Here is a 25,078-nt window from a genome sequence, read left to right as displayed (position 1 = left end):
TGGGGCTTCCCTGGTGGCACAGTGGTTGAGAATCCACCTGCCAATGCAGGGGACACGGGTTTGATTCCTGGTCCGGGAAGATCCCATATGCCGCGGAGCACCTAAACCCGTGTACCACAACTACTGAGCCTGTGCTCTAGAGCCCGTGAGCCACAACTACTGAAGCCTGCGTGCCTAGAGCCCGTGCTCCACAATGAGAGAAGCCACTGCAATGAGAAGCCCGTGCACTGCAATGAAGGGTAGCCCCCACTCGCCGCAACTAGAGAAAGCCTGAGCGCAGCACCGAAGACCCAACACAGCCAAAAATAAATAAATTAAAAAAATAAAAAAGAGAGCTAGATTGACTATATTAGTCAGACCAAGTAGACTTCAGAATATTTATCAGGGATAAAGAGGAGCATTTCATAATGATAAAGGGATCAATTAACCAAAAGGATATAACAATCCTAGAAATGCAGGATTTATTAGGATGCACCTAATAAAAGAGTTTTAAAATACATGGGGCAAAAACTGATAATTAAAAAGAGAAATAGACACAGACATAATTATTGTTGAGGTCTTCAGCGTTCCACTTTCAGTAACTAATAGATCAAGTGGACAGAAAATGAGTAAGGATATGGAAGACTTGAACAAAACCATCAACCAACTTGATACAATTGACATTTATAGAGCAATACACCCAACCATGGGAGAACACACATTCTTCAAGTGTGAAACAGTCACCAAGATAGAGCATATTTTGGGCCACAAAGCAAGTCACAGCACTGTTTAGACTGAAATCATATAAAGCATATTTTCAGACCATAATGAAATTAAAATAGAAATCAATTAAAGAAAGAATTAGAAAATCTCTATTTGGAAATTAAAAAGCAAACATACTTCTAAGTACCCCAGGGACTGAAGAATAAAACCAGAAAATAATTTGAAGTGAATGAAAATGAATATAGTACTTATCAAAATTTGTGGGATGAAGCTAGGAAGATGCTTAGAAGGAAATCATAGCATGAAATGCTTATATCTGAAAAAGGTCTAAAAAATCAATAATATAAGATTATGCCTTAAGAAACTAGAAAAAGATCAGACTGAAACCAAACGAAACAGAAGAAAGGAATAAAGAACAGCTCAGTTAAATACAAAAGTGGAAAAACAATGGAGAAAGACTGATGAAACCAAAACTTGGTTCTTGAGAAAGATTGATACAATTGTTAAACCTCTAGCCAGACTGGACCTGGTAAAAAGCAGAGAAGACACAAATTACCAACATCAGGAACAAAAGAGCAAACTTTAATACAGATAATACAGAAAAGGATTAGGGAACAATATGAACAACTTTATGCCAGAAAAATTGACAATTTAGATGAAACAGAAAAATTCCTTAAAAAACACAAACATAAAGCTCTCTAAACAAAATAAACCAAATAGTCTTATATCCATTAAATAAATTTAACTTGTAGTTAACCAGATTGCTTCACAGGTGAATTCTACCAAAACATTTAAGACAAAGACAAAACAAAACAAATTTACATGAATTCTTCCAGAAAATAGGAGAACATCTTCCTTTTCATTTTATAAGGCCCAGCATTACCTTATGCTAAAATCAGACAGAAACATGAAAAGAAAACCATAGACCAATGTTGCTTACAACATAGACAAAAATATCCTTAATAAAATAATAGCAAATGGAATCCAGCAATATATAAAAAGGTAATACATTATGATTGAATGGGGCTTATACCAAGAATGCACAGTGGGTTTAAAATTTGAAAAAAATCAATGAACGTAATTTGCCACATAACAAAATAAAGGAGAAAAAAATCACCTCACTATATGCAGAAAAGAATTATTTGACAAAATTCAACACCCACTCATGATAAAATATCTCAGCAAACTAGGAATAGAAGGGAACATCCTCAGACTTCATATAGGACATCTACAAAAATCCTTCATCTTTCTTAATGGTAAAAGACTAAATACTTTCCCTCTGGTAAAAGGCAAGGATAGTCCTGCTCTTACAACTTTTATTCAACATTGTACTTGATGTTCTAGTCAGTGAAGTAAGACAAGAAAAAGAAACGCAAGGCATACAGATAGAAAAGTAAGATGTTAAACTGACTTTATTCACAGATGACATGAATAAATACATAGCAAATTCTGTGGAATCAATGGAAAGCTGCTAGGACTAATATGCAAATTTAGCAAGGTTAGATAATACAAAACCCAATTATATAACTATATACTAGTACTGAATAATGATAAAATAAAAATTTAAAATAGCATTTCTGTACCTTATCTCATATACAAAAATTAACTGAAAATGGCTCATAGACATATATAAGAACTAAAACTTTAAAACTCGTAGAAGAAAACACAGGAGTAAATAACTCTTCATGCCCTTGTGTTAGGCAATTGTTTCTAAGATTCAACACCAGAAGCAGAAGCAACAAAAGAAAACACATATAAACTGGACTATATGAAAACAAAAAACTCTGTGCTGCAAATGATATCATCAAGAAAGAAAAAAGACAACCCAGGGAAAGGGGGGTAACTATTTGCAACTAAGCTGATAAGAGGCTTGTATGTAAAATAAAGAACTCATACAAGTCAGTAGTAAAACGACAAATATTAAAATACGTTAAACTCAAACACAGTTTTACAAAATGAATAAAGATTTGAACAGAAAATTCTCCAGGAATTCCCTGGCAGTCCCGTGGTTAGAACTCCATGCTTTCGTTGCCAAGGGTGCGGGTTCAATCCCTGGTCAGAGAACTAAGATCCCGCAAGCCACGCAGCCAAAAAAGAAAAAGAAAGAAAGAAAAATTCTCCAAAAAAGATATACAAATAGCTAATAAGCACATAAAGAGATGCTCAACATCATTAGTCGTTAGGGAAAACGCAAATCAAAACCACAGTGGGCTACCACTTCATACCCACTAAGATGACTAATCAAAACCAAAGACAGAAACAAGTGTTGGTGAGGATGTGGAGAAATTGGAATACCCAAACACTGCTGGTGAGATTGTAAAATGGTGTGACCACTTTGGAAAACAATATGGCAGTTCCTCAGAATGTTATATAGATGAAGCTACCATATGACCCAGCAATTGCACTTCCAGGTATATGCTCAAGAGAAATAAAAACTTATGTTCAGGACTTCCCTGGTGGCACAGTGGTTAAGAATCCGCCTGCCAACACAGGGGACATGGGTTCAAGCCCTGGTCAGGGAAGATCCCACATGCCGCGGAGCAACTAAGCCCGCGCGCCTAGAGCCCATGCTCCACAACAAAAGAAGCCACTGCAATGAGAAGCCCGCACACCACAACGAAGAGTAGCCCCTGCTCGCTGCAACTAGAGAAAGCCTGCGTGCAGCAACAAAGACCCAACACAGCCAGAAATAAATAAAGAAAATATTAAAAAAAACCCTTATGTTCATACAAAAATTTGTACGTTAATGTTAATAACAGCATTCCTAATAGCCAAATGGTAGAAATAATCCAAATGTCCACCAACTGAACAGATAAACAAAATGTGGTATATTAATACAATGGAATATTATTTGGCAATAAAAAGGAGTCAAGTACTGATACATGCAACAACATGGATAAACCTTAAAAACATTATGCTAAGTGAAAGAAAGCAGTCACAAAAGACCATACAGTTTATAATTCCACTTATATGACTTGCCAGAATAAGCAAATCTATAGACATAAAGTAAATTAGTGGTTGCCTAAGGCTGGGGGTAAGTGAATGTGGGAAATGGGAAGTGACCACTGGTAGGTATGGAGTTTCTTTTTGGGTTGATGAAAATGTTCTAAGCTTAGATTGTGATTGTTGCACAACTCTGAATTTACTAAAAATCACTGAAATATATACTCTAATGAGTGAAGCTTATGGTATGTGAATTTTCTTCCAATAAATATGCTAATCTCATTTTTAATAGCACCCCAAATCATGAAATATGTAGGGGTAAACTTTACAAAGTACGTAGGGGACCAGGACCCTGAAAATTACAAAACATTCCTGGGAAAAGCTAAATATGTAAACAAATGGAGAAATATATCATGTTCAATTATGGATGACTCAAAATTGTCAAGATGGCAATTCCCCCAAAGTAATCTATAGATTCAACACAATCTCAATCAAAATCCCACCAGACTGATTTTTTTTTTGAGGGGGGTAGGAGTTTATTAATTAATTAATTAATTATTGCTGTGTTGGGTCTTCGTTTCTGTGCGAGGGCTTTCTCTAGTTGTGGCGAGCGGGGGCCACTCTTCCTGGCGGTGCGCGGGCCTCTCACTATCGCGGCCTCTCTTGTTGCGGAGCACAGGCTCCAGATGCGCAGGCTCAGTAGTTTTGGCTCACGGGCCTAGTTGCTCCGCGGCATGTGGGGTCCTCCCAGACCTGGGCTCGAACCTGTGTCCCCTGCATTAGCAAGCAGATTCTCAACCACTGCGACACCAAGGAAGCCCCCAGACTTATTTTTAAAGAAAGCTGATTCTGAAACTTATATGGAAATCCTAAGGACCTAGGCTTGTCAACCCAATTTTGGAAAAGAATAACAAAATTGGAGGACTCACACGATCTAATTTTAAGACTTACTATGAAAGCACAATAATCAAATTAGTCTGGTATGGAATGAGGGTAAACATAAATCAATGAAACAATAGTATATAGACATATATGCATACACATATGGTCAACCAATTTTTGGCAAATGCCAAGGTAATTTTATCATTGAAAGAGCAGTCTTTTCAAAGAATGGCAGTGGAGCACTGGATATCAATTTGGAAAAAAAATGTCCTTCTATCCTCACTTCATACCATACAAGAAACTAACCTTGAAACGGATCATAGACTTAAATATAAGAGCTAAAACAATAGCATTTCTAGAAGAAAACATAAAAGAAAACCTTTGTGACCTTAGTTTAGGCAATGATTTCTTAGGACACCAAAAGGATGAACCATAAGAGAAAAAAATGTTAAGTTGAACTTTATCAAAATTAAAAACTTGCGGGCTTCCCTGGTGGTACAGTGGTTGAGAGTCCACCTGCCGATGCAGGGGACACGGGTTGGTGTCCCGGTCCGGGAAGATCCCGCATGCCGCGGAGCGGCTGGGCCCGTGAGCCATGGCCGCTGAGCCTGCGTGTCTGGAGCTTGTGCTCCGCAATGGGAGAGGCCACAACAGTGAGAGGCCCACGTACCGGAAAAAAAAAAAAAAAAAGTCTTATTAACAAAGCATATCTAGAAGTTTATAATACAATCAGTAATGTTTATCTCAGGAATGCAAAGTTGGTTGAATATTATTCTATTAGTATAACTTACCACATTAACAGATTAAAGAAGAGAGAGCCCCTGATAATATGTATAGGAAAGCATTTGATAACCAATTCGATAATCATGATTAAAAAGAAGAAAATTCAATTTTTCAAAGTAGAGTAGGATTAGATGGAGACTTCCTTAACCTGACAAAGGGTATCAACCAAACACTTCATACGTAATGGAGAAACATTAGAAGCATTCCTTTTTAAAAAATCAGGTATGGGGACTTCCCTGGTGGCGCAGTGGTTACGAATCTGCCTGCCAGTGCAGGGGACACGGGTTCGAGCCCTGGTCCGAGAAGATCCCACATGCCACAGAGCAACTAAGCCTGTGTGCTGCAACTACTGAACCTGCGCTCTAGAGCCCGCGTGCCACAACTACTGATGCCCGCGCGCCTAGAGGACATGCTCCGCAGCAAGAGAAGACACTGCAATGAGAAGCTCGTGCACTGCAACGAAGAGTAGCCGCCGCTTGCTGCAACCTGAGGGAGCCCGCGCACAGCAACGAAGACCCAACGCAGCCAAAAATCAATCAATCAATCAATCAGGGAATGAAACGAGGACATCTACCATTATCATTTTATCCAATATTATAGTGGAGGTCCTAGCCAGTGTACCTGGATTTAAAAGAAAAAACAACAACAACACAAAGACCGCCATTACTCACAAAGAAGATCTGCACAGAAAACTCAAAATAAATTATTAGAGTGAGACTTTCTGGATGCACAATCTGGATGCACAAGCAGTGTGTAAATCATCAGCACTGTCTGGTCTCCAGCAGTAAACAGCTGAAAAATGTGATTTAGAGAGAGGTTATTTAACCTGCCCAAAGTCACACGGCTAGTAAAGAGTGGACTAGGAGGGAATTCCCTGGCGGTCCCGTGGTTAGGACTCAGCTGCCCCCCCCCACCAAAAAAAAAATTGTTGACTAGGATGGAAACGGGGATCCCTGCCTCCTGGGTCCAAGCTTTTAGTCCTGGGCTATATGCCTCTCTAGCACTGGCTGTACTTGGGCAGGAGCCTGTACCCCACCTTTGGGTCTGTCCCCACGCAGCGGGTGAGGCCTGAGCAGGGCCTCCTAGGGCTGGAGCCAGGGTGTCCTAGGCCCGCAGGGAAAGGCTCACCATGGGGAGGACGGAGGCCCGAAGAGAGGCCAGGGTGATGGGCTTCCTCCTTCTGTCGTCCTGGCTTGCTGGGGGCAGGATCTCCACGAGGTTCATCTCCTCTTTGGCTTTCTCCCCCAGGCAAATCTGAGAGGTGTGGAAAACAAGCACCCAGAGGGCGGAGGAAGCAAACCCTGTTCCAGCTGCCGGCGCTAGACAATCCCACCTGCTCCTCTGTGGCTGTCCAAGTCCCTCCCTGCTCCGTCCTTCCTCCCCTCCTTGGGGCTGGGGGGGGAGTACCCACCGTACTAAGCAACAGCATACAGTCCTGCTTCCCCACCTTCTGGGGTCTGAAGGTCCAAGTTGGCTTCTCCTGGCTCAGCTCACAGCCTGCGAAGGGAGACGGAGGGCAGAAGGCGTGGCGTGGGGCGGGCAGGCTCCAGGGAGGCGCGCCTCTCTCCCTCCAGCCCTACCCCCACCCCCGCCCCCGGTGAGGCACCCCCCAGTCCCCGCGTGCTCCGAGAACAGCCTGGAGCCTCACTGACCCCAGAGCAAGGCCAGTGTCGCCTTTTCCGAGGTGCTGCTAGTGCGGCTGCGATTCATGATGCGGGGCGGAGGCCGAGCAGCTGCGAGGAAGGGCGGCGCGTTACAATCCCCGGCCGACAAGGCAGCCCACACCCGAGCTGGGGATACCCCGGCGGAGCGCTCCGCCGAAGGACGGTGCTTAGATCGCCCAGAGCGGAAGAGGTGAGCGAGGGGCCCGGCTGCCCCGCCGGCCCTCCCAGCACCCCGGGGGTGCAGCGCCGGGCAGCCGCGGGCAAGGCGGCCCGGTGCCCAGTCTTACGTCCACTCGGCCCCGGGGCCCGACCGTCTCGCAACCCCTCCTCCACCTCACCGTCCCTACTCCGCGGGCGAGGCTCACGCCATAGGCTCCTCCTCGGATCGCTTCCCTCTTGGGCTCCCTCCGTCCGGCCTCAACCCGGTCTCACCTGAGGGCCAGCCGCCCACAGCGGGTGGTTATGAAGCCTGGAAGGGGCAACGGGAGGTCTCTCATCAGCCCCATTCCGTTCTTCCACTCTTTCCTTCTCTTCGCTCCTCAGAAGCACCTGGAGAGCTTGTTAAAACACGAAGCGCTAGGCCTCACCCACCCCCATCGTTTCCCACGGGGAGGTCTGGGTGGGACCTAGAGAATTAGCATTTCTTTCTTTTTTTAAACATGTTTATTGGAGTATAATTGCTTTCCAATGGTGTCTTAGTTTCTGCTGTATAACAAAGTGAATCAGTTATACATATGTTCCCATATCTCTTCCCTCTTGTGTCTCCTCGATCCCACCCTCCCTCTCCCACCCCTCTAGGTGGTCACAAACCACCGAGCTGATCTCCCTGTGCCATGTGGCTGCTTCCCACTAGCTCTCCACCCTACGCAGGTGCTCAGGTGAGGAGGACGCTGCTGGTCCAGGGCCGCACCGTGAGAACCACGGTCCTGACCAATAGGGACTGACTGAGGCCTGCTGCCTGAGCCCGCCCAGCACCCAGCGTGGAGATGCTTTGCTACCAGGTAGAAAGCTCAGCCTTGTCGGCCCTTCGTGCTCGTTGCCTTTCTTCTTTCTTCGTGTCCTTTCCCTACCCTCTAAGTGTGGGCCTTTTCCCAGGCCCAGAGGGCCTGACCCTCAGGGCTGTGGTCCTCGGAGAGGAAGAGCCCTGTTTCCAGAAGGATGACTTCTCCCAAGGCTAGGAGGGGGTGGAATACACCACGGGGCACTGCGAGTGACCTTACGAGGGCGTCATTTCACAAACAGCAGTTCACACAGCACAGTGATGCCCTTAAATGTTTGTTTGGGTGGGGGGTAGTGAAGAGGAGGAAGGTTTTCAGCTGGCCACCGCCCTCAAGTAACACCTCTGTTTGGGAGACAGAAATAACCAGGAATCTTTCTCATTGCATTCGTACCCATCATTCCCATCCTGGAAACTTCTCACCTGCATATAAGGTTCACTGATTTTCAACAAAGGTGTCAAGGGAAAGGATAGTCTTTTCCAAAAATGGTGCTGGAGGAACTGGATTTATCCTTCTGCAACCCTGATTGGAGCTTCTGATGTGCAGGAATCAGTTGTTGTTTTTTTTTTTCCTTTTTAAAATACCAACTTTATTGAGCAATAATTCATATACAAAAATGTACCAGTTTAAAGTGTATAATTTGAATTTTGACAGATGTATACACCATGTGGCCATCACCACAGCCAAGTTACAATTTCTGTTACTCCCCCAAATTTTCTCGTTTCCCTTTGCAGTCAATATCCTCCCCTTACTGTCTATTTGGCATCAGACACTTAACTGTTTTCTGACACTGTAGATTAGTACAGACCGTTCTAGAAGTACATATAAGTAGAATCATACAGGGTCTTTTGGTCTCCCCTCTTTTGCTGAGCAGAATGTGTTTGAGATTTATTTATCCATAGTTGTTGTATCAGTAGTTTGTTTCTGTTTATTGTTGAGTAGTACTCCACAACTTGTATATCCAGATACCTACCTGCTAGTCAGCTTTATATGTCAGCTTGGCTAGGCTATTGCACCCAGTTATTCAGTCAAACTGAGGGTGTGGCTGACACCTTCTCTTTGGCAGTTGCTATTGAAAGGTATTCTGTAGATGTGATTAACATCTACAATCAGTTGCCTTTATGTATAGATTACCTTCAATACCATGGGTGGGTCTGATCCAATCAGTTGAAAGGCCTTAAGAGCAGAACGGAAGTTTCCCTGAAGATGTTTTGCATGTGGTCTGCAGCTTCAGCTCCTGCCAGAGAGCTTCCAGCCTGCTCTTCCTGACAACCTGTCCTACCGATCTCATACTTGCCTAGCCACCTCTCATGATTGCATTAGCCAATTCCTTGTGCTACATCCCTGACTGATAACACCTGTTGATGGATATTTGGGTAGTTGCCAGTTGTGGACTATAATGAATAAAAATGCTATGAACATTTGAGAGCAAGTCTTTGCATGGATATATGTTTTAGTTTTTCTAGGATAAATGCCTAGGAGTGGAATTGCTGGATCATTTGGTGTGCATTAAACTTTATGTGAAACTGTAAAACTATTTAAAAAATTCCTGTTACCAGTTTGCATTTCTACCAGAAATGTATGAAAATTCCAGTTGCTCTACATCTTTGTCAGCACTTGGCATTGTCAGTCTTCTTAATTTTAGCCATTCTAGTGGATGTATATAGTGACATGTGGTTTTTATTTATCTTTTCTTGATGACAAATGATGTTGAGTATTTTTTCAAATGTTTATTGGTCATTTGTGTATCTTCTTTTGCAAAAATACCTGTTCAAATATTTTGTTCCTTTTAAAATTGAGTTATTCTTATTGAATTGTGGTTCTTTATATATATATACTTGGATGCCTGTTCTGTGTCAAGTATATGTATTCCAAAGATTTTTCACTCCCGTCTATGGCTTGTCTTTTCATTAAAAAAAATGGTATCATTTGGAGAGCAGAAATTTAAAAATTTGATGAAGTCAAATATTTCTTTCTTTTATGCCTTATGCTTTTGGCATTTCAAGAAATCTTTGCTTAACCCATTAAAATTTTTCCTGTTTCCTTCTAGAAGCCTTGTAGTTTTAGCTTTTACTTTTACAACTGTGATCCATTTGAAGTTAATTTTTGTGCATAGTGTTTGGTAAGGGTCGAGGTTCCTTTTTTTCCTCCTAAGTGATTATCTAATTCCTCTAGCACCATTTTTGGAAAAGACTATTCTTTCTCTATTGAACTACCTTGGCATTTTTGTCAAAAATCCATTAGCCATATATGTTGGTCTATGTCTGGATTTTATTGTTATATTGGTCTGTCTACCCTAGTGCTGATACCACACTGTCTTGACTACTGTAGCATTATAGTAAATCTTGAAATCAGGTAGTGAGTCCTCCAACTCTGTTCTTCTATTTCAAAACTGTTTTGGCTCTTCCAGATTCTTTGCATTTTCATATAAATTTTAGAATCAGCTTGCCAGTTTCTAAAAAAAAAAAAAGAAAAAAAAAAGAAAAAGCCTTCTGGGATTTTTATTGGGATCCTGTTGCATGCATAGTTCAATTTGGGGAGAATTGTCATCTCGATTTTGAGACAGCCAATGCATGAACATGCTGTAATCTCTTCATTTATTTAGATCTTTAATTTTCTCAGCGATGTTTTACAGATTTTAGTGTTCAGATCCAGCACATCTCGTTAAATTTATTCCTATGTATTTCATGTTTTCAGATGCTATAGCAAATAGTATATACTTCAAAATTTCATGTCCTAATAGTTTATTTTTAGTATATAGAAATACAGTTGGTTTTCATATACTGACCTTGTATTCTGATTTTGCTAAATTCATTTATTAGTTCCAGTAGCTTTTTTGTACCCCAAATCATGATATCTGTGAATAAAGGCAGTTATACTTCTTCCTTTTTGATCTGTGTGACTTTTATGTGTATATTTATTTATTTTTGTGCCTATTTGCTCTAGTTAGGACCTTAGGTACAATGTTCAATAGAAGTGGTAATAATGGGTATCCTTTCCTTGTTTTCCATCTTATGGGAAACATTCAGTCTTTTGCCTTTAAGTATGTTGTTGGTGGTTAGGTTTCTCATGGATGTCTTTTTAATAATGTTTCTTTCTAATCCTAGTTTGCTGAGAATTTTTTTTACCATGAATGAGTACTGAATTTTGCCATATGTTTTTTCTTTATCTATTGAAAAGACCAGCTTTTTTTGCCTTTGTTTATATGGTGAATTACAGTTACTGATTTTTTGAATGTTTTAAACCAATCTGGCGTTTCTAGGACCAATCCACTTGGTCATGATGTAGTATGCTTTTTTATATATTCCTGGATTTGATCTGTTTATATTTTGTTAAGTATTTTTGCATTCACGTTCATGAGGATATCAGCCTGAAGTTTTTTTTTTCTTCTATAATATCTTTGGTTTTGGTATCAGGGAGTGCTTGTTTCATAAAATGGTTGGGAGTGTTCCCTCTTCTATTTTCTGATTTTTTGTTGAATTCCAGGTGCTCTGCTTGCGAAAGCAGAAGCATACAATTGAATCATACTACAATCCACTTTCCTGTACCCTCCCAAAGTCCTGTTGATTCCACCCCTCGACCCCAGTATTTCCCAGCTCTCTCTCCACAGCCCTTGGCTTGGTTCAAATCTTTATTACTCATTAGTTGGTGAGTTAAAGATTGGTCACTAGGCTGCTTCCAAACTTAATGGCTTTTAGAATCAAATCCCAACCTCTTGTGCCCTACCCTTCATCCAGACATGTAGAGGACTGCACTCTACCTCCGGTCATGCTGTTTTTGCAGCTCCTAAAAAGGTACAACATGTTTCATGCCTCAGGGTTTTTGCACTGCTTGAGTATTCTTCCCTTGAGTCTTCTTCCGATTAGCTCGTTCCTGCGTTAACACTCCTCTTGGTGGCTCCTCAGTTACCCCAGAGCAAACAGAGCGCGCAATGATCAACCTTTTCAGCTTGTTTGCCCACTCCACTGAGTTCTTCCCATCCAGGTATCAAGTCCTTGAACAGTACCTCTGTGACTATCACCGTGGATACCCCCACCGGGCACACGGCCCAACTCTGGCCTCGTCCAAGAAGAACGCCCCGGCAACCACAGAGCACACCAGCCTTCCTTCCGGCTACCACCACGGCCGGCAGCCCGGCCGGCGCGGGAAGGAGTCTTGACTGCGCCTGCGCACAGCGGCGGAAGTGGGGTGAGCGTCGACGCGGAGAGGACGCGCCTGGGGAGAGGGCCTGTGTGCGCAGGCGCGGCGGGGACGGAAGGAACGCCCGGAAACAGCTCCGGGGCGCGGAGGCTTGCTGCGAAGTTGTGCCGGGTTGGCGGTGAGTTCTTTCTCTTTCCTTCGCAGGGCGTGCGGCTGGTGTCAGAGGCTTCTGCTCTTTTCCTTTTGGTAGAGGCCTGTGGTGATGATGTGAATTTAACCCTTTCAACGCAGGCAGCCCGGGGCTCGCTCTGCAGGGGCTTCACCCAGATGAAGGTGCGGTTACTCTCCTACTCCCACTTCCCATCTTCTGCGGACTCTCCCACGCCCCAGATACACATCCTTTCATTCATTATGATCTTTTCCGTGTGGACCCGGCTCCTAAGGAGCACGTTTTGGTTACTGCGACGAGGAGGGAGTGGGGTTAGCAATAACTCAGATAAACCCGTGAGACTTAGGGACAGTAGGGGAGACTTCACAGAGGAAGTGGGACTCTACTTTGGGTTTGAAAAGGTGAGCAAAGGGCAAGAAAGTTTAGACCGAGAGGAGAGGGCCCTGCAGACGGGGTTAAAGGCACGAGGTAGAATGTGGAGGAAGAGATGGCAGTGGCAGCGGCCTAGTTGGGTGGAAGCGCTCTCCCGCACCCAACTCGGCTGGTAGTTTATGACTTGTTTGCTTTGTGATATGTCCCAGACTTTAAGGTGTTAAAGGGTGGGGAACTGGTTTCCTGGTAAATAGAAATGATAATGGCCTGTTATATACTTAAACTGAAAAGTGGTTTCATTTCCACTAATTTTCCAGGTGAACTAATTCAGCCTTGAGGAGGATTTACTTTCACTGCAGTGTCATCAGTCTTTAAGAGCTGAGGAGGTATGGTGTGGGTTCTGACTCGGAAGGTACTGCTCTTACCTTTGCCCACCCTTTCACTACTATAGACGCTGTAGAGTGGTCCCTCTGAGCTTTACATAAGGCCAAATCCATTGTCCAGTTAATCAGTTTTTATCCTGGGTTTGGTTGTCCTCCAGACCTTGAATCCAGATATGCATGGACTTGCTTATTAATTTGTTATCCATTAGCAGGGGTTAGGAGATTCCCCACTTGTCACTCTTCATTCTTTTGTAACCCAGTAATGGGATGGTTTGGGCCATACAGGTGATGCTGTTATGCTTAACATTTATTATGAGTTGTCTCTTCATGATTGTGAAGCAGAATTTAAAGTATAACAGTGTATGGTGCTTGTATAAGTATTGTTCACTACACTGTTTTGGAATCAGTTTGTACTGTTGAGGGATCTTACACAGAAGAGTGGCAGTGAATTTGCCTTGCAAATGATGTTTTTTTGCTTTCCTGTTTAGTTTCCTTTTCTGTTGCTGACCCTCAAAAAGATATTTGGCTTATAGTGGATGCTGATGAATGAACAGACAGCAGAAGTCAGGCAGTCCTGAGAACCATAAGGGTTTTCTGAGGAAGGGGGCATAATATTCCAAGATTGATTTCATCCTCCATTCTGATCATTTGATGTCCCACTGTCTGGCAGCTGATTTGTTTAGTGACCACTGACTTGAAATACACAAAAGTGGCTGACCAGTGAATTCCAGAGTATCTAAGAAAACCCAAAATAGATGTGACGGACCCAGGAGACACGCTACGGAGGCAAGGAGGCAAGAATCCTTAGACGTTTACCACCTAATTGGTGGTTGTGTTAATTATGGCTGGTGAGTACATTTTTATCCTTTCAAGTTTACTTTAAAAATATTTAAAGAACTAAGACTTTAAAGTAATTACAGTCATTTACATTTTTCCAGGCTCTGTTAATCAGTTATGGCTTTTGCAGTTTCCCTGTAATTACCTTTGCTTTCCTTTTCTGCTTTGGCACTTGGGTAGCTTCACATGGCAACTTAACGTTTGTAGATCTAGCTAAAAATCTTGGGTGGAGGGAGGGTTGGCTGGTGGTAGATAGGATATAGAGAGGTGTTTTGGCTCTCTAGAGTTAATTCATCTTACCCCATGACCATGGATATTTTGAAAAGTGGTCTGTTTTTCAACTTGGTTGGAACTTCATAAGGTATTAGAATATTTTTCCACTTGGGGGGAAGAAAACAAGTTCTGAAGAATAAGTTTGTGTTTGCAGAATACAAAACTATTTTCTTAGTAGGTTGACATTAGAAAAATGATACTTGGCTGAAAGTCCTTGCTTCTTAAAATCTAAAAACCTAAACTTTGATCCTTCATCCTTTTTCTGATGTATACTTTAGTGGCAATAAATAACCCTATTTGTTGGCAGAGCCAGCAAACCAACATATACATACATACGTACATAATACAGTTTAATAATCTGCAGTCAAGACTTTAGGTGTTTTGTCAGTGTACAGTTTGTGTCAGGAAACACTGTCAAAAGACACTTGACTTGATGCCCAGGATAGCCTAGAAAGTAATAAAACTCATGCTTCAACTGAAAACCTCCACAAGATTTCTTGAGGAAACCAAGGTTTAAAGATAACTGGCTTTCACATTTACTAGGTTGAGTCATGTGAAATTGCTGATAACTGATCAGAAAGAAAGGCTGTTTTCTGGGTAACCCTCTTACAACTGTCAATTAAGAAAGGAGCAGCTTCACTGTTTAAAGTTTGATGTGGTTGGGGAAGATGTTACCTATGGCAGTGAGTCATGACTGGACTGTGCTTAGGCTGCACTGAGGAGACACCATCTCTGGTGAGTTTCTTCTGAAATTGTTTTTGTGGAAGGAAAGGGAGGGGCATGGGGTTTCGCTGGTCAATCAGCAGCTCAGGATAGTTGGGGGAGAGGGTTTCTTCTTCAAGTACCCGTGAGAAAAGTTATTTTTTTGTCTTATTTACTGCAGAATTAGAATTCCACTGTGTTCTACATATTAATGCAGCCTGACCATTTTCTATTAGGTTTAGATATAGACTTGGCTAAGATGAATCAATTCTATTTGCTTTCCAGCTATTAGAATACATTTTTTTTTGGTGGGGGGGTGCTGTGAAATAACTTTGGGCCAGAGACCGAAACAGCAGACAAAAAAGCTAGCCGTATGTCTAGTGGACATACAACTCTGCATTAAGGTACAGGTGGGTATCACAGAACCTTAATACTTTTCAATGTCCCTGGCATCTAAATTCTTTAACACCTAGCTACTACATAGCGTGGGGGATGAGAAACAGTCCCTGTTCAGGGTAGTGTTCTTCGTTTGACAGTTCTGGCTCACGAGGTCTGCCGAGTATTTTAGGGGATAACACTTATCCTTGAATTTGTAGGGGTCTAATGAGTGAAACCCAGCCCACATAAAGGAGCATATGTCAGAACATTAATTAAACTGGGATTTCTGCAATTATTACTTCTTTCTTGGTTACCACCTGGAAGCTCGTAAAGTGGCTTCACTTTTATAACTGCAGACCCAACATATTTTTTATGTACAGATATATATCAACTAAACGAATCCTATTTTTAAACGACATTGAGTCAGACTTAGTCCAATGAGAAGCTAATTTCACAAGGTTGAGGGGTGCCTGTCACCCACTGGCTTTTACGAATGCATGTTTCACCCACTGGCTTTTACGAATGCATGTTTCAAACATCTTCATGAGTTCAGAGTGAGACATGTCCCTGCAGACACACTAGACTCGATTGCTGAAACCAGGTCAGTAGAAACCATTGAAGTTTATTGGCGGTCACAATGCTTACACTGTATGCAGCAAACACCCTTACAAGTCTATCCGCAACCTGATCACGCAAGAAAGGATTCACCACACAGTCGCCAGAGGAGAAGGAAAAAAAAATTAACAGGCTTGTTTCTTGGGGTAGAGGAGAGAAATAAAAAAAAAAACCCCAATTGATGAGTGTCCCATGGGCAAGAGCTGAACTAGAGATGCGTACAACTAGCAGCAACAATTGTGGAAAAAGTACAAGGCAAATAGCTTTCTCCATTAATTTTCCTCCGTAGGTTAATTTTTTTAATATTCAAAACATTTATTATGGTTTTCATTTTATAAAAATGTATATTTTTAAAGGGGTGGGAGAATGTTAAATACTTCATGCTAGGTAGACCTTGTTATTAAGAACCCCTCCGCTGTAGTAACTTCCTCCAGTTCATACATTCACGAGTGCAGGGTACATATATAAATATCCACACGCACACATCCACACACACTGCCTCGAGGGCTGGGGAAGACTAAAAGTTATTGGCCACACACGACTGGGCCTCTGGTGGACTCATCCAGATTGCTCAGCAGGAGAGCAACTGGCTCAATTCCTTCTCTCTGGTCTCCACCTTTATAGAGACCAAGAACCCTAAATCATAGAGTTACATCTGGCTTTTAAAAGCAAGAGGCGTATGTCTGAGGATGGGGATAAGCAAAGTGGGAAAGAGGATGAAGCTAAGAACACCAAACACTTTTAGCTGGAGTTGTCTGTCACCGCAAGAGGCCAAGGGACCTAGGCAGCATCTAGGTTGAAGGGGGAGGGATGGTGCTCCGCATGGCTTAGAGTTCCTAATAACAAGGGTGATACAGTAACAGGAAGTGATAATTTGGGGGGCAAGGAAAGGGTAATAAGAAAAAATATACATTTGGAATTTTTACTTTTTTTTTCTTTTTTTTCTTTTTTTTTTTGCCTCTCTACACTGTGTCACTAAATATATCTCTGCACGTTCACACATCCTCGTCCAGTAAAGCTTCAGGCCACCAGAATACACATTTTTTCCTCACTCGCATACATAACCCCTCACATCAGCATTGGTGCACTAGACTCTGTAAAAATTTTTCAGTCACACTTTGTTTTTAAACTTGAGTCAATATAAACCTTGTTCAAAATGTTATGAAAAAATGTACATGTTTATACAAGGCAGGTTGTGACAGGACACTGGGTTCTTTCCCCGTGGGCGGCCCCAGGAGGAGGGGGCTGGAGTCTCACACATTGGTGTCTCTATCTCCTCCCACCACCCTTCCCACCCAATACCCCAGGAACCAGCAGCGCCCTGCCCCCCTAGTGAGTGCACTCACACCCCTATTCCCTGGGGAAGAAGCTAGTTGACCTTTGCCATTTTCCCCACACCCCTGGAGGAGGGGGCCAGGATCAGCCAGGCCCTCTCCGTTGTAATTGTTCGCCCCTCTGGGCCAGGCCAAAGGGACGCTGCTCTGTACAGGTAGAGTCCAAGGAGGTGTCAGCTCATCATATCATTGCTATTCACGCCGTAAGTGGAATTCTTCATTGAGTCGTTGACTTCTCGACGGAATGCTGACAGATTCTGGGTGAACCTACAGAGAGGATGCATGTAGGTTGGGGGAGCAAGGTGGAAGGGAAAGATCTTTGCCTAAAATGTTTCTAGCAGACTAGTGGCTACTGAGAGGCAGAACGTATGAATCGGTTGTTTCTAAGGTCAGTTAATCTCAGTCTTAAGACTTTAAGGGAAAGTTGGGCTAGTTTTGCACCCCTTTCTACCTGACAGCTTCATGGCAGGCCTCGAGATTGGTCAGATCTGGGGGTCTGAGGATCACCTTGGTGAACTTCATGGCAGCACAAAAGGAATCTCACTGACAGAGACAGGAAGTAACCCTCACGAAGTGAGGGCTGGGAGAGGATGAAGCTGTCTCATTTCTTAATGCCAAGAGACCTGTGCTGTCCAGTATGGCAGCCATTAGCCACACGTGGCTGTAGACCACTTGAATTGTGCTCAGTGCAACTGAGGAACTGAATCCAATTAAAAGAAATTTAAAATTCAGTTCCCCAATCGCACCTTAATTAAAATGCCATATTTTAAATTAATTACAATTAAAGAAAATTTAAAAATCAATTTAGAAAAACCTGACGTTCAGTTCAGTTATTGGACAACTTCTAAGTATGTTTGGAACAACCTGAGTATGGGTGGGAATCTAATTGCAACTGTAAGTTCTATGAAATCTAAATACAAATCAAGTATTTCCCATGAAAACGTAGCATATGAATTGAGATGCCCTGTTAAGTGTAAAATACACAGGATCTTGAAGACTTAGTACAATAAAAAGAATGTTAGGGCTTCCCTCGTGGCGCAGCGGTTGAGAGTCCGCCTGCCGATGCAGGGACGCGGGTTCGTACCCCGGTCCGGGAAGATCCCACATGCCGCGGAGCGGCTGGGCCCCTGAGCCATGGCCGAGAATCTTAAAATTCTCAATTGAAGAATATTGATTACACATGGACATGATATTATTTTGGATACATGGGTTAAATAAAATATATTAAAATGAATGCTGTCCGTTTCTTTTCACCCTTTTTAGTTGTGGCAACTAGAAAATTTAAAATTACTTTGTGGCTTGCTTTTCTATTGGGCAGCACTGCTTTAGACGGCCTCTAAAAGACTTTTAAGGAGTCTCCCTCATTTCAATGATTTGAAAAGTAACACTTGCCTAGGGCTTCTTGCCAGAGCCTTCTACACTCACCTGTCTCTGTTTTTCGTTAGAAGATTTCGCTCAATGCCTTCCATCAGGTTTTCGAAACACAGATGCATAGCCTGCTGCTTCTCTGGTGGCTGGCTGTTCACGATACTGTTCCTTAGGTCAGAAAAATACTGTAGGGCAAAGTGGGGGGGGGGGGGGGCAGTAAGGAGAGAAGATGGGGAAAGGCTGACTAGCCCTCCATCATCTTCAGAGTGGAAGGAGTGTTCTCCTCCAAGAAATGGAATATCTATTAAAATTGGATACTTTTTTTTAAAGTTCAAGCAAGCACCTGTAGGATAATATACCTTTTATCTTACTTAAAAATCTAGAATTTTAAATTTGTAAATGCTATGAGGGTCATCTGATCCAGATTCTTCTTTTATAGGAATCTCTAGACTTATGTCTGTTTACGGCAGAGCTGGAACTAGAACTTAGGCCTTAGGTGCTCTGATCTGTAGGTATCTTCTCTCCTCGTCACACTTCCTCATCCTTTCCCTTTTGTCTGAACTGCCACAGATGCTGACTTCTTACCGTTAAGTGATTATATGCTGTTCAGAGCATGAATAGGACATGGTCAGAAAATGGGCCACTTTCCCTCTTTCACCACCGTGGGGTGTTGCTGTAAGTGTTTCTCACAGTGCCCTGGACTCCAGGGAGCTGTTCTCTTACCTTCTCATTAAGTAGTATCAAGCCGAGTAGGGGTCGGGACATAGACCACTGGTTCCTACAGTCTTCGAAGATGATGATGTTCAGCACCGTTGACAGCATCTGGAAATGGAGAATCTGAGGCAGTGAGCTAGCGTGTGGCTACTCAAGATAGAATTACAGATTCCAAACAGAGGTGTTTATTAGGTTGAAGGCCCTTTCTATCTAGAGTAAACCAGACCAATATTTCATGAAGCTTCATTTAAGTCTTCTATTGCAAGGTAAGTTTTGTTTCTAAAATATTTCCTTTCTTGTTCTTTAAAATGGTTTGAAAATTCAATTAAAAATGGGCCTTTCCAGTTAACCCAGAGTTTTGTGGGTAATGGGATGGGTCAAGTAAATGATTATAATAGGCAAAATCACTTTGCACTATAGCTCCCAGGATCTCTTCTCAGAAGAGAGCTTTGTAACATTTTGGGGATGTTCACTACTCCTTTAGAGGACAATGTAGACAAAGATGAGACTGGTTAAAATATTACTGGCTAAGAGTCTACTTCCATTGATTCTTTTTCCTTATGTATTTTTATATGCCTGCAAATATATGCCTGCAAATCTGGTATATGCCTGCAAATCTTATTTTTGAAAAGATGTTGCATACAAATAAAATAATGGTAAGCATATGGTTTGATCTCCACGTGGTCAGTTGTCCCTTTTTGTCCTGCACTCTTTTTTTATTTTTATTTTTTTTTTAAATTGAAAGCAAAGGTGGTACAATCTTTTTTTGGCCGCGCCATGAGGATTGCGGGGATCTTAGTTCCCCAACCAGGGAATGAGCCTGTGCCCTTGGCGGTTAAAGCTTGGACTCCTAACCACTGGAGCGCCAGGGAATTCCCTGTCCTGCACTCTTGTTTCTGTTTTACAAGTGGCAGTACAAGTTTTACAGCTGGATGCTGCTAACTCCAGCTCCATTTGCAGCAATGGATGAGCAAAGTCAACGGTCATGGAAGGAGGATAGTGCTCACTGGGACAGGCCCAAGGCATGGGGTTAGTGTGACACTCGGAGAACAATTCAGAATTTGATTTTTTCAGATTTTCTATATCCATATCCAATGATTACTCAGGTAACTGAAAATCCACTGCAATTTTAAGGTATAAAATTCACCTTGGCGGCATTAACCAGGTGAGATGTTAGTCAAACTCTTCATCTTGCTTGGCCTCTCCTCTCTCACAGAGAGGTTCTCCCATCGTGGGACACCCACACTGCCTCCTACCCCTCACGCCCCTTACCTGCTGGATCATCTCTGGATGTTGCTGCATGATATGCAGAAAGCGGTCACTCTCCTGGTTCAGGGGCGTTGTCCTCTTCTTGGTGCTACGCGAAAGCTGCTTGAAGAGGTACGTCACAATGTGGTCCAGGCAGGAGCAGCAGCCTGTGCATACCATGGTGTCTGGAAGAAAGAGGGGGAGGGGTGGAATAGAGCAGGGATACTGAACTGCTTATGGTAACTTGGGTGAACATGAGCTGCCCTTAGCTGAGATCCCACAGAGGTCCCCAGTCAGACTGGGAACTGTGGTCAGTGCAGCCAAGACCACCGCTTGGGATGCTGCCTATTAACCTCTCACCCTCATCATACAGCAAGGTCCAATTCTAAGTTTGAAAATGAGCCTGTCATAATAGACAATAATATAAACAATATTGAAATTATTGACTCAGTATGATGTGGATTTATGTCTTATGCTTCATAAAAAATATCAAATAGCAATACAATATAGCAAGTACTTTTATTGTGCCAGAGATTGTGCTAAGGACTTTACAGGTTATCATCTCTATTTTATCCTCTTGAGAACTCCAGGAGGTAGGTGTTCCATTTTACCAATGAGTAAACTGAAGTTTGGAGAGTTTATGTGACTTGCCTCAAGGTCACACTGCTAGTCACTGGAAGAGCTGTGATTAGAATCCAGGTCTGAGGTGTGAGCCTATACTCTGAGTTGCCTGGGTGATTGTCACTAAACCCAGCTTAATACAGCCTATCAACACCTACAGTTTGTTAGAGTGGGGCGCTGTAATATTTATCTATAGCATCTCCAGGGGAGTGTGTGGTGGGAAGCTGCAGACTTGTCTATTCATTTTATTAAGGGGACACTGCAGCACAGCCTGCAGACAGAGCTGACTAGGTGAGGCACAGGCCACAGGCCTAAAAGAGTAAAGCGTGCTCATGCAGAGGTCCCTCTATTTTCAAGAAGCTAAAAGACAGCCTTCCAAAGCAGGGTCTGATACCCTGGCTGGACTGTTCTAGATACGGCTACACCCCCTGCTGGAGATAAGTGCGTATCAAAGAAGTGGCCCAGAGCAGAGGTGTGGTGAACTCACCACAGTAGACAATCCAAAGTCATTCTCTGTGCATTTGCAATATTTCCTGATTATTTTGCAGTTGACTTAATCTTCCTATTTATGTTTTGCTCAGCCTAAGATAAAAATGTACTGTATTCTCTGAACACATACACACTGACTTAAGACTGCTGGAACACAGTTTGGTAACAAAATGGTTGACAAGAATCAGGAAGAATAGGATGAAAAAACTTATGATGGAGCTAGCTGTGTAAAACCTTCCACTGCCCTAAGGACAGAACCCAAACGTACTAATATGGCTTAAGGGCAGCCTTTGTGATCTCCAGATTTGCCCCTGCTTCTCTCTCTCCCTCCAGCTTCACTTCATTCCTCCTCTTCTCTTCTGCACGAGTGTGGCAGCCATCTGGATTTCCTGGGTTTTTTTTGCCAATAGGTGCTAGTACTTGCTGTCCCTGCTGCTAGGAAGCTTCTTCCTCCACTAATGCCGGTTCAGCCGTTAGGTTTACGCTTTGATGCCAACTCTTTCAGCCAGCCTTGCAGGACCCCACCTCCTCAAAGCCAGGAGTTTAGGTATTCTTCCCGAGCCCTCCCACAGCACTCCGTACTTACCCTACTGCTGTGTGTACATAGGTTAAGGGTGGTAAACAGGCAGTTGTCTGTTTACATGTCTGTTTCATCTACCAGATAAAAAGCTCCTAAAGGACAAGGACTGATTACTGTATCCTTAGTGCCAAGCACAGTGCCTGGTCCATAGGAGGGCATCACTAAGTATTTGCTGCATGGGAACATACCCATGCATTATACACTCTGTTGTTAGGATGCACTCCCGAAAGCAGTAATCCTTTTGGATGCTGGGGCAAGACTCCCTTCTGTTTAGTTAAGTGGTGAAAACCAACCAACCAACTCACCCGCCCGCCCACCCAGGTGCTTACCAAGTGCAGTAAGTCCTTCAGAAATGGAAGAGAGAATATACATGATGACATGAGGTTCCAGGCTTGCAATAAAGTTCATGTGGTCCTGGGTCAGGACTTCCAGTAGTGAATAGTAAGACTGGCTGAGCTTGGGGTAATCCTGTGGGAGGAGGAGGATGAAAATCAGCTTAGCTCCCTTCAGATGGGAAGATAGAAGACTTAGGTGGAGCCAGCTTCTAGTTCTTCAGAGAAACATTCAATCATGGTCTCAGCAGAAGAAGAAAAAAAAAGACTGACATGACGTAGGGCTTGGATCCTGTCAACGAAGCTTAGGGCTTACCAGGAGGTCGCTGTGGGGAATAGAGAGAAGCAGCTTGATGAAGGTCTGTAGAGCATTGTCCAGGGCGTCATCCCCATAGAGACGGAAGACTCCAAAATTGACGTAACTCCCACTGAGAGCAGCCTTCAGCATGGAGAAGCAGATGGAGATGCCCTTGAGCTTCAGTGCATAGACCTGATCCTTCGGGACCTCTCCTAGTGTCAGGATGCGATTGCCTGAGTGGACAAGATATATATTTACTCGATCATGTGGTAACTGACAGTTCACATATCGCCTCAATCCTCTTGGCACCAGCTGGCGCTGTGACACAAGCGTATGAGACCCACAGTGCAGAGTGTGGTGACTGAGCTGGAACCCACTTCCAGGGTTCTGCTCCTCTTAAGCACTTACCATACATTGTTATCATCTTGCTCGTTTCTCTGAAGAGTAAGATGCCATTGGGGGAAGAGACATCAAACTGGAGTCGCTGGGATCTGAGCAGAGAACACAGAGGAGACAAAGTCAGAGGTATGTTGCTGGAAGACTAGGCTACTTCAGGCTCTCCCCTGAGTATGTTAGGTGATACTTTTTGCACGAAGACATGCAGATTACTTATCCTAATGTGAAATAACCAAGTTAACCCAAGATGACCAGTGATGTAGCTTGTATCTTGAAGACCAACCTACTAGAGTCAAATTCTGCTGCTCAAACTGAAAACATTTGAAAAAAAAGAAAGAAAATGAGGCAGTAGATAAAATTATTCTCTTAACATTCGCAATTTGCTTAAAGTTTAGCTTTTATCACAGTCACTTCTTGGTCGTACTAACTCACAGCCCTTCAAACTTTAATCTACATTCACCTTTACAGCTTCAGTAGCAGCTGAAGGAGGGGTACGAGCATCGTGTCCACTTTAGAAGAGGAAAAGCTGTAAAGGGACTGAGAATGTTACAAGAGGAGTGAGGTCAGGAGGGCAAACAATGTCAACACCTGAGTTTTGGGTTCCTGAATGTACCCTAGACCAGAGCTCCTCCTCCTTGGTTTGTTCTGCTGCTTAATGAGTGTCACTGACCTCATGGCTGGTGAGGCCTCAAGCCCAGAAGTCCTCCTGATTCCTTCTTCCTCCCCTCCCTACACAGGGTCCATGAAGATCCAGCTCTACAATATGCCCGGAGCCCACCCATCTCCTGTGTGGTCCTTCTGCTTCCACTCGATATCATTTTAATTCCTGCTTAATATGCTCCAGTAGCTTCCCGTGTAATGAGAGTACACGCCATTCTTCACTACTGCTGTACTAAGTCAGCACACGAGCTGACTCGTCGCCTACCTTGACCTCCCCTCCTTCACCGGGCTCCAGCCAGTGGCATTCTGCTGTCTCAAGTCCCAGCAAGTTCATCCCATCTTGGGACCTCTGCAGTTGTTTTCTGTTTAGAATGCTCTTTGCCCTTATCCTTGCAGGGATACAGAATCTTTCTGCTCATTCATACGACCTTCTCTGAGAGGCCTTCTCTCCTTCCAATTCCCCTGTTTTATTACCTTATGTAACTTTTTTCATAGCATGTACCACTGTCTGAAATGATCTTCCACACTTTTTTTTTTTACTGTCTGTCATCCCCCAGAATGCAACATCTAAGTGGGCAGAGGTTTTGTCTGGCACAATCGATATAAAAGTGCCTAAGTGGCAAAGAGTAAATGTTCTTAAATGTCTATTTTATAAATGAATAAATCTTAACTATAAGCCTCATGGGAGGCTACAGCTTCTATGAATATTACCCACTTCTTCACTAAGACAGTTTTAAAAATTATTAATTCTCAGGGTGCCTTAAGAGGCAGATACAGATCTGAAATTCTGGTGAAGTCAAGGTTCTGGAGTTTTCTTTCCATTCCATCCCTAAGTTGCTGGGCAAATCTAAAATGTGGTATTTTGGAAATCTTTCTCACTTTTAAGATAAATCTTTACCAATCCAGCTGTAATCTGCCTAACAAATCCCCTTCTGCAGAAAAGAGTGTTCTAACACGTCTGCATCCCTCTCAACAGTCGCTATGAAATGTGAGCTATGGAATGTGATGGACATGGCACCGTCACTAAAGGTTAACTTTTATACATGTGGGCAGGGAAATCAGATTTTGGTTGCCAAATTCACTTCTCTTAAGAGTGGCTATCTTGAGACTCTTTAAAGTGACTTATTTCCTGCATGCAGCTATGGCTTTGTGTGCTTGGGTTCCCTTCTTTCAAACAAATAAAAACATACACTATAA

At 43.0% G+C, this 25,078-nt stretch overlaps 2 protein-coding genes and 1 long non-coding RNA gene across 11 annotated transcripts in view; 1 reads left to right on the top strand and 2 right to left on the bottom strand.

The window, feature by feature from the left end:
- The window catches only part of NPM2 (nucleophosmin/nucleoplasmin 2), a 25,093-nt gene extending 12,936 nt beyond the window's left edge, over positions 1-12,157 (bottom strand). For 4 of the 6 annotated variants that reach the window (XM_059072498.2, XM_059072497.2, XM_059072496.2 and 1 more), the window contains exons 1-4: positions 7,407-7,495; positions 6,963-7,043; positions 6,722-6,807; positions 6,439-6,564 (exon numbers count right to left, since the gene is read on the bottom strand). In XM_059072498.2, coding sequence (XP_058928481.1) covers positions 6,439-6,564; positions 6,722-6,807; positions 6,963-7,020 — 270 coding nt within the window. In that variant the 5' untranslated portion in view covers positions 7,021-7,043; positions 7,407-7,495. Of the gene's footprint in view, positions 1-6,438; positions 6,565-6,721; positions 6,808-6,962; positions 7,044-7,312; positions 7,496-11,732 lie in introns of those variants that run through there. The other 2 variants (XM_067039835.1, XM_067039834.1) reach the window with 2 other exon arrangements.
- On the top strand, positions 7,078-25,078 carry LOC136794616 (uncharacterized). 3 transcript variants are annotated; one of them, XR_010841641.1, is made up of 7 exons: positions 7,078-7,164; positions 7,773-7,975; positions 11,957-12,290; positions 12,971-13,039; positions 13,707-13,884; positions 20,474-20,637; positions 23,959-25,078. It is a non-coding gene; the product is annotated as an uncharacterized lncRNA (long non-coding RNA). The 3 variants fall into 3 exon arrangements; XR_010841639.1 differs by lacking the exons at positions 7,078-7,164; positions 7,773-7,975 and adding an exon at positions 23,269-23,350 and having other exon boundaries at positions 12,205-12,290; XR_010841640.1 differs by lacking the exons at positions 7,078-7,164; positions 7,773-7,975 and adding an exon at positions 23,269-23,350 and having other exon boundaries at positions 12,267-12,445.
- The window catches only part of XPO7 (exportin 7), an 85,765-nt gene continuing 76,515 nt past the window's right edge, over positions 15,829-25,078 (bottom strand). For both annotated transcript variants that reach the window (XM_059071309.2, XM_059071310.2), the window contains exons 22-28: positions 23,234-23,316; positions 22,844-23,058; positions 22,525-22,663; positions 20,530-20,690; positions 19,267-19,365; positions 18,601-18,728; positions 15,829-17,442 (exon numbers count right to left, since the gene is read on the bottom strand). In XM_059071309.2, coding sequence (XP_058927292.1) covers positions 17,349-17,442; positions 18,601-18,728; positions 19,267-19,365; positions 20,530-20,690; positions 22,525-22,663; positions 22,844-23,058; positions 23,234-23,316 — 919 coding nt within the window. In that variant the 3' untranslated portion in view covers positions 15,829-17,348. The remainder of the gene's footprint in view (positions 17,443-18,600; positions 18,729-19,266; positions 19,366-20,529; positions 20,691-22,524; positions 22,664-22,843; positions 23,059-23,233; positions 23,317-25,078) is intronic.

The sequence above is a fragment of the Kogia breviceps genome, chromosome 8, assembly GCF_026419965.1.
Source record: "Kogia breviceps isolate mKogBre1 chromosome 8, mKogBre1 haplotype 1, whole genome shotgun sequence".
NCBI classification, from domain to species: domain Eukaryota; kingdom Metazoa; phylum Chordata; class Mammalia; order Artiodactyla; family Physeteridae; genus Kogia; species Kogia breviceps.
The sequence above is the reverse complement of the archived record's forward strand: the minus strand, read 5'-3'. Positions and strand labels throughout refer to the sequence as shown.